Genomic DNA, 9,382 nt, shown 5'->3' on the forward strand with positions numbered 1-9,382 from the left:
TTAATAACTAAAACCTATATTTCATGTCACTAAACAGTTTAACATGCTAGTATAGCATACTTTATGATCCCTGTTCTATTTTTCTCAGTTGTGAACTGGCAGAACTATATACTCTTGCTTTAAAATCTATAAAATCATTGCACTCCAAAATGGGCCTAGTCCATTGTGGTATGACTTCCTTGGAAACTAAGTCAAGAGACTTAGTGAGTATGGTCTTTAGATTTGTATACAAACAGTAACAAATATAGAATAAATGTCTTTTCTCCCTTCCCCCAGCTACTGCAGATGCTCCTAAAAATGACAGTGAAGTGTTAAATACATCTCAGATTTCAACACCCAGTCTGCCCAATTTGATAACTACAACAAAAAAACCATCCTCAGCAACTCTTAAAGTCGATAATATTGTCACGCTTAGACCAGCTATTGTGAGGGATGACCCAGCCACATCTGCTGCTACTCATTCCACATCTGTTAGCCCCATTTCAGAAATGGATATGGATGCTTCTGAAGATACTAAAATTGTGGAAGAGGGTCTCCTAACAGATTTCAAAGACATACTGAATAGTTCACCACCAACAGCAAAAGAAACTGTGGAGCTTGATGGGCGCGATGACTATGGCCCTTATGAGGGGACGTCCAATTCCAGATATAATACAGACCTAGATTTGCCGGAAGATGAGAAGACTGATAACTTTGGCAGTTATAATGAGCACATTAAATCTCATGATGCCAAGATAAAGGACTCTGTCTCAGGATTGGAAGAAGACACCCATTTCTTTTTCCACCTGGTTATTATTGCTTTCTTAGTAGCTGTTGTTTATATCACATATCATAATAAGAGAAAGGTAAGTCTACTATGAAAGTGAGATGAAAAATTCCACTTTAATATTTCAAAGTAATTTTTGCTTTGAAACCTTGAAACTTTTTTTATAGAAGCTACTTAGTTGTGCTAAGGTCTAAGTACACTTACAATATTCTGTTTTGTGATCTTAATATGCAGATCATTAATGTCTGTACAAAAAAGCAAGCTAATTTAGAAGGACAAGCATTTTTGGTTGGGAAAAATCAATTAAATGATAACAGGAATCAGTCAGTTCAGTGATATGCTATGATGGAATATATGGTTTCTGGAAATAAGATCAAGGGAAAGTTGAATGAAGGTGATTGATGAACTAATTTTGGGTCTGCACAGGATTATAAACCTCAATTTAAGGAAAATTTAATATTCAGTAAAGTGAGAATGTTCCTGAGATAGTGATAATGCTTACAATTTGAGACAATCTTTGAACTGTAGGTATGCCTAGGATTTAACCCTTGCCCTATCACAACTTGATAATTAGCATGTTGGGTTACTTTTGTTTGCAGTTCTAACAAATATCTCTGGCTGTAGATAATTGATGATGCAATCAGACCATCATTGAAATATTTTTGTCCAGTCTAATCAGATTATTTCAGAATCTACAGATAATACATGACAGCCTACATTTTATTTCAAACTTGTGTGCATTTTCTTAATGTAATGCTCCAAGAAGTTTAAATGTTTTTCTTTCCCCACTTCTTCTTTATCCCTTTAGCTAACTTTGATTATTTGGCCTTATATTTTATTGGATCTGAAACTAACATGGCTAACTTATAACACCATATCATGCCAAAAACAACTGCATAGCTGAGTATAGGTAAAATTTTCAGAAGTGCCTATGACACGTTTGGAAATAGGACTTGGACCAAGGACTAAATTGCTAGGTGCTGTTGAAAATTTTCATCTTGGTTTTCTCCTGTGTCAGCACAGAGACATGGGGGATTTCTGTCTTCACAACTCCCGTAATTACTGCTTGATGCTGAGAGTACGCAGACTTGGGTTGGGTTGCCACTGCATGCTCCTTCATTGCTGAAGAGTTGCAGCAGAAAACACTCTAGTGCTGAAACTACAGAATCTTTTCAGCATTCTCCCACTGGCAATAACACAGTGTAAATTCCAGGGTATATTAGCCAAAGGTTTTCACCAACGTTACCTAACACCCTGCTAAAAACTTGAAGGCTGTTAATACAAATGTTTTTGCCATTATGGAGCTGTACCTGTGCTAGGCAAATTGTGGGAGAAGTCTTGGTGTGGACAAGAGGTGGGTTAGCAGTGAGTGGATTAGTTAGTTAAAATTCACAGTGCTAGCAACTGTCATGCTGGTAGCTCTGGATGGGACTGTGTGATTACAAATGTAGCTGTTATGTTAGCTGACAAAAGTGAAACATTTGCACCACATTGTAATTTCATCCGTATCAAAATTGGTTGTGATTTCTTCCAGATCTTCTTATTGGTCCAGAGCCGAAGGTGGCGTGATGGTCTTTGCTCGAGAACAGTGGAATATCATCGTTTAGATCAAAATGTTAATGAAGCAATGCCTTCACTGAAGATAACCAATGATTACATTTTTTAAAAGCATCAGTTTGCTGAATTAGTCCTTTTCTTTGCCTGACTTTTTATATAATGTTGTGCAGTGTCTGCCATAAAGAGTTTGTACTGAAATGAGAGGTCTCTCTTGCCTGGATGGGTTTGAGATTAAAGCCCATGTAAAACAAAGGGCATGTATTATTAGCATTAAATTCTTTGTCGACACTTAAGTTTCAAATCACATGTACAGAAACTAGATTGAAACAATGTATTTCACTTGTTTTTTTCCCTTTATTTCATTTTATTTTGTGCATCCTTTCTTTCTGTCTAGAGCAGTGCCAACAGGGCTAATATAAAAATGTGGGCATAAAACATTTTAGATCTGATAAATTGAGTCTGCCATCACTGAATCAAATTAATTGTCTTTCTGCAAATCATTAATATGTCTCATAAATCCTGCTATCTTACACAGTTAAAAAATGTATTTTCCATGTATAGATTGCTTAGTGCTCCAAAACTTTCTTCTAGATATCTTTTGGCTAACTCAGACTCTTCTCACATTAAGCTACCTAATGTGACAAACTTTATGCTGATATTCTTCTCTAGATGCTTCATTCAGTAAAGTATTTAAAATAATTATGTACGAAGCATGACTTGAAATCAAGTTACACCTTATGTTTCTTTGGAATATCCCAGGTTTGCATGAAAGTGTTGCTGTTTCTTGATTGCCCAAGATTTACTCTGTAACTATGCTTATGGAAACTTCATCTATCTTTTTAAGATTAGTGAATTGAAAATAAACTTCATAGTGTAATTATTTATAAAATAAAAATATACCTAGCAGGCAAGTGCAACAAAGATTTCCCCTGAATTTTAAGGCAGTTTTGGTATGCAATCATTTGGTTTCTTATATACTACAAACATGTTAAGTCTGGGAATGTAAGAGTGATTGATTTTGATATTATCCTAAACACAAGTAATTGGCAGGTGGGGTAGAAATTAAGAGTGTATGGGTTGCCATGATCTACAGACAACACTGCACCTTTATTTAATTTTGACAGAATTAATTTTACATGTGAATTAGGTGTACAGCAAGTTATTGGTATGTTTTGGGGTTTTTTTACCTTGTCCTATGTAGTTCAGCTATTTGTTTTTCCATGAGATGTAAAATATACAATTTCATAGTTTTTCCTTTTTGTATATTGTGATTTAATTTTCAGAGATGATAAATATCTAAATAACAGTGACTAAGAACCGCAATTAATGACTTGGTATACAAGTGGTAATGTACTATTTTGAGAAGTCAAAACTTTACAGATTTTTGTGTGAGAAGAGTTGTGATGGCATGATATGTTATGGGTGAAATACTTCATAAATAGTAAGTAAATTCCTACAGTTACATGCTTTCTTTTGATAACCATAAGAAAGTGAAGCATAAACAATATGCCAGAACTATTTTCTTGCAGTAATTTTTATCATATTTGGACTTGTTTCACATAATATTTTGAATAATGTTTTTAAAATAAGAAGAATATAAGTTTGTTTTTTTTTTTTAATAATTTGATCAGTTTGAACATGTTCATGTTAAGTAGCATATTCCAATGACAGTGCATAATTTATCTTCCGTTTAGGCTTAAACAGAGCATTGCAAACTATCTTTTGGCACTCAAAACAACTGTTTTTGCCATTCATTGTGTGTGGATTCACTCTGTAAGGAATCCTTTATATGATGATGTAGGCATGGTATGTGTGACAAACCGTTTGCACTTTCCAGCACCTCTGCTGCCATTCATCTCAGAGTCTTGTGGAGTCAGGTTTTCAATAAGTGTCACCTTGTGCAGTATCACTGTTTGTTTTTTCCAGTAGAAATGTGTAAGAATAACAACTTAGAAAAATTGTCAGGTGGGTTATTTTAAACTCACCTTAAGTATAGTTTACAGAATATGGGGGGAGGGAGAGAAAGTATCCAAGCCATAACACTGATATGATAAATTTGTGTTGAAACAGTAACACAATGCATCTGTTTTTGTTTTGTTTATAACTGTGGAGTTCATGGATGCATTACTTTTTCCTTCCGTTTGAGTCATCCTCAGTTCTGTGAAGTACAGTTCTGAGCTTTACTGGTAAACAATAGCTTTAATTAGACCTGCTATAATTATTTCCCACTCAGAAGGGCTGAAAAAACAATATCCTATTACAAGATATGCATTCTTTGCCTGTAGTATAGCAAATGCTTTCTGGGGAAAATGAGATGGCAGACCAACCCAGCCATACCTTATCCTTAAGAGACTAAGAATGGTGTCTTGAAATGTAAATGATTAAAACTATAACAGTTGTGACAATACTATCTTTTTTGCAAAAATGTGCCTTCCTCGTTCTGTGACAGTCATTGTGATGCAATAGTTGAGATTGGTTTTTGGTTTTGCATTTAAAGTATGAGTGTCCTGTCTGTTATATGTACAAAATGTAGCTTATCTGTCCCAAATGTTCAGCACACACATTCAGTAAAACTTGAATCTTCTAATGACTTTCAAGAAAATTTGGTCAATTTCAAAGTTCTGTTAATTACAAAGTAGCTTTCTCCCTCCCCAAAACACCCTGAGGTTCATGATTATTCCTTTTCCTTCTGGCTTAAGAACTACACCTTGAAAGCCCAAAATTTGCACATAGTGAGTTTGGTGGGTTCTCTGGGGTGGTTTGTTAATGAAACAAAAACAGTTGGTAGTCGTCCTAAATGAATTCTTATGCACTATGGTTAGCTGATGGACCAAGATTTACAATGTCTTTGGGGTAACTGATTCATCAAAGATGGTTCAAGTGTGAAGGATCAAATGTGTTCACTTCTGTGTCATCATTCCAGTGTAAACTGCACTTTAGACTCCTTTTCAGTCCGTCATGTAACAGGCCTGGCTTCCTTCACTTTCTTAGGAACTATGTGGTCCACCTACTGTTAAATTGGATCTCTGGGCTGCAGCCCTCCTGTTTTCCCAGAACATTAACAAGACAGGCTAAACTCCATTTGGCACCAGTAAGCCTGTTCGCTTTGGGGGTCTGCATTTTTAAAGTGACTCTCAAAGAGCATCATTAGAACAAAGTAGCATTTTATTGCCAAAGGGAATACAGTATTTAGGAAAATGGGTTTAGCATATGAGTCCTATTCCCATTTTCCTGTCTAAGCCTCTCTAGCTGTAGCTCAGTTTGGTCCAGTTTCTTCTCATCTCTGTGTCAGGGAAGAGAACATGCTGTGCCCAAGCAGGCTTGATCTCAGACCTGGGCTACACTCAACATTTAGGTTGACATGCCACATCACTCGGATTTGAAAAACCTTCACCCCTGAGCGACATAATTCTGCCAGCCTAATCCCTAGTGTAGACACAAGTAAGTCTGTGGGAGACTGCTTGCCAGCCTAGCTGCTGTTGCTCCAGGAGGTGGTGTTCCTACAGAACAACCCCTTCTATAGGTGTAAACTGTGTCTATAGCATGGGACTTATGCCAGTGAAGTCTCTAGTGGGGCCATATTCTTAGTCAGTTTTGGTATCCGCCTCTGTTGGCTTACAACTAACTCACCCATCTTCCTGAGGCCTCCATTTTTAAGGTTTGGGAACCCCATTGATTGTAGGCTTTGCCTTGGGAAGAGTAAACCATTCTAGCTTCAATGGAGCCAGCTAGGTAGATGATACTTAATCCACGGCTGCCACTGTTGCTCCTTTGAATTTGCCTCTTATTTTTGCCATTGTTTAATTTCTTTTGGTTTCTCCCTTAACAGCTTCCTTTGATTTAACTCCTCGTTGGTATCAAACAGGTCTGCCCCTTATGTGAGATGCACTTAAACTACACAAGTCCTTCAGTGTGCTTTCCACCCCCCTGCCTTGAATGGAGAGTAGGTGAGGGAGCTGAATCTGTTTATGGTGCCTGCAAGTTTGGGGAAGGAGGTTCCAGAAAGCTGGCATCCCTATGCAGGTAAAGATAAAGTTGTGTGTTGTCGGTGAGTGTGGCAGTGGTGAGAGAGGTGTGTGCCTGGGTGGAAGAGTAGAATGTATGTACTATTAGATTCTTCCCCCCCCCACACACACACACACCTTGCTTTTGTGGTTAGATACATATGCAACCTTTGTTCATACCCTACATAGTGTTTGTGTGTATTCTGTATGGGAAAGGGATGATGCATGGAAAAAAAAACATGTCATGTTCCCTAGCTTTCACATCATTGGTAATTACTAAAATTATTTCTGGAAGTTTATTTAAGAATTCAGTTTATTTTTTATTGGTCTTATATTTTAACTCTGAGGGACAAGTATTATCACTGTAATCTTACTAATCTCACTGTCCTTTTTAAATCTAAGCTTGTGACTGAAGTACTCATATTCATAAATTCTCTTTTAAAAAGGCATAGAGTCTGCAGTCTTCTCCTCTGAAAATTCTCTTGAAAGTATATGCCTGAAATTAGAAACAACATAATCTTGAACGTATTGATCCTTTAAAGTCGGGGGATAAGAGGGGTGTGAAGTCTTGAGCTGGCGGACTGACATCTTAAACTTGATTCACAAACATCATCCCATCCCAGCATTACGCAATTGACAAAGTACATTAGCTTATAAAGTATCTGACAAAGGTTCACACCCAAACTGACACATGCGTGCACATACCCACCCCCACTATTCTGTGAGCAACCAGGCTGGCTCTCCTAACGCAGAGATGGGAATATGTATTGACGAAAGGTGCTGCTCCTTTCCTTTAATTTAGTTTAGCCTGTAATACACAATTTTCATCTTGTTTAAACTGTTTTATGCAAATATTCAAATTTTAAATAAGGCTCCTGCATATGGTATTTAAGGGATACTTATTTGTGTGTTTTAAATTCATAAGAAATTAACATGGACATGAAATCCTTGACGTTCTTTAAATAACATATACTGTTGGGTTTTACATTACGCAATCACTGGAGACATTCATTTTCAGAATTTTAATGCATTATCTGCTGGGGGTAAATAGTCATAAAACTGATAAATGCTTTAGCCTGCTGTCCCAAGAGAGAGGTTTGAAAATATAAGATTAGACAACTGAAGTCTGGCAGAAAGCTCTCCCTTGTTTGTGTGGCTGTTAAACATTACAAAAACTCATTCAAATTATGATCAGATAATACTAGTATCCTACAAATTACAAGCCAATTAGTGGATTGCTATCACTTGCACTTCCCAACTGACAGTTAATAACTGGCACCAACTCTGTTGGTCTGTGTCCCAAAACCTGGGCTTTGGAAGAGTGAATTAGAATTAGATTGAGAATGTCCAGGACAGCAGGAATATTCCATCTGATTGTAACTGTGTAAAAGGGCAGAGGTAGAAGTGGGAAAGGGGCAGAGGTTCTGAATGGTTGTGAGATGACAATTTCTATTAACTTCAAAGCTGGACAATGACTGTACATTCTGCAGTACTTGTTGCAGAAGGTACAGTCATTCTGTAAAAAGACAAAACATACATCTGTGTAGAGAAAAAAGATCTGTAATGTAGACAGAGGACCTCTGCACATTAAGGAATTTTCTCTGTCACTTGCAATATTATCTGGACTGTTACCTAATTGGATAAGGTCACACATGTCTGGTGTTTGCCTGTTAAGTTGATGGCCTGATAACATAGTTCCTTTATTACACAAAGGATGATACACGCACTACTTTTGGGGTAGTGAGTTTGATTATATGAAATTTTTCTTCCTTTATTTTATTGGAGCTATTTGCTGACCAGGTAAGCAGGATGGAACTGTTGCTTTCTGTTTCTAATTGAATTTGCCAGTTGAAAATTTAGTAACACAAATATTCATAAAGTACTGAGATCAAATGATAGAGGAAGAAACAAGCAAATTTATCTCAATCTTACCTACAGGAGAAGTCTTGATGAATTCTTCCCCCGGAGAAAGGAAACTTTTTTCTATTAAGATGAATTATGACTTCTCTGAGTATTCTGATACAAGGAATAGAATTCCTAGAGAGTTTTCTTATTAAACTTTTTTTCAAGATGAGTTAAAACTCTATTTTGGAAGGTTCTTGTGCATGATTTGATTCTATGAAATGAAGAAAGAAATAGTAGGAGAGTTTAAACAAATGATACATTTCACATATAGGAAATCAGATACTTTAAAATACTTTTAGTTTAATTTTCGTTTAGTACCAGTACATATTGTTCGGCTAAGGCACCTGTCCTTGACTCCTGCTCAGTTGCATACAGGGTGAAAAGAGAATGCTTTGTCTGAGTTGGATGGGTGGAGTTATAGAAAACTCATTTGCAGTAAGATTTTAAATTAATTATGCTCCAAATAAGATTAAAGATGATAAAATTGTTAGAGGGAGGCAGACTTTGGGGAAGAAAGCTTAATTTGTGGCCCTAGAGATCTGAGATCAATTTCCAGATATGCAGTAGATTTCTTGAGTGACATTGGATAAGTTGTAGGCCAAGCTGGACAAAACATAGATTAACATTTTCAAAAGTGCATCCAGTTTTTGGTGCCCAAGTGAGGCACATTGGGCCTGATTTTCAGAAGCTCCCACTAAAGCCTGTGAAGGCATCTTGTATTGAGAACCCAGACGTCAATTTCTGTCAGTGAATTAGTGGCCACTTCTGAAAATTTTGCTCCTTAACTCTGTGCCTCAATTTCATATTTTTAAAACCAGGGCACAAATACTTCTCTGCCTTTTGAGAGGTGTGGTAGATATAAATCCATGAACACTTGAAGGGCTCAGATATGGTGGTGGGGTGGGGGAAGAAATGGTGTCACTGCACCGGCCAAAGAGGAGATGTTGCTTCCCCAGGCCAGGGAGAGTTTACCCTTTGTGTTTAGCAGAGGAGTGTGAGCTGTGTTTTAACCCCTGCATGGGATTCTTACAAGTGGATAGATGGTGCTGCAGATACTATTGGCAATGTGGTCATGATGCTGAGAACCAGATTTTGCTCCCATGTAGGTTTACTATATAGCTTACTAGAACTAAAACCTGAAATACAACAA

General features: G+C 37.0%; 1 protein-coding gene across 1 annotated transcript in view; it reads left to right on the forward strand.

Moving 5' to 3' along the window:
* Positions 1 to 4,913, forward strand: part of C7H5orf15 (chromosome 7 C5orf15 homolog) — a 5,265-nt gene extending 352 nt beyond the window's left edge. The window contains exons 2-3 of the mRNA XM_050961931.1: positions 249 to 845; positions 2,301 to 4,913. Of these exons, the coding sequence (XP_050817888.1) occupies positions 249 to 845; positions 2,301 to 2,432 (729 nt within the window). The 3' untranslated portion in view covers positions 2,433 to 4,913. The remainder of the gene's footprint in view (positions 1 to 248; positions 846 to 2,300) is intronic.
* The last annotated feature ends 4,469 nt before the right edge of the window (positions 4,914 to 9,382 follow it).

This window comes from Gopherus flavomarginatus, chromosome 7, assembly GCF_025201925.1.
Source record: "Gopherus flavomarginatus isolate rGopFla2 chromosome 7, rGopFla2.mat.asm, whole genome shotgun sequence".
In the NCBI taxonomy this organism is placed as follows: domain Eukaryota; kingdom Metazoa; phylum Chordata; order Testudines; family Testudinidae; genus Gopherus; species Gopherus flavomarginatus.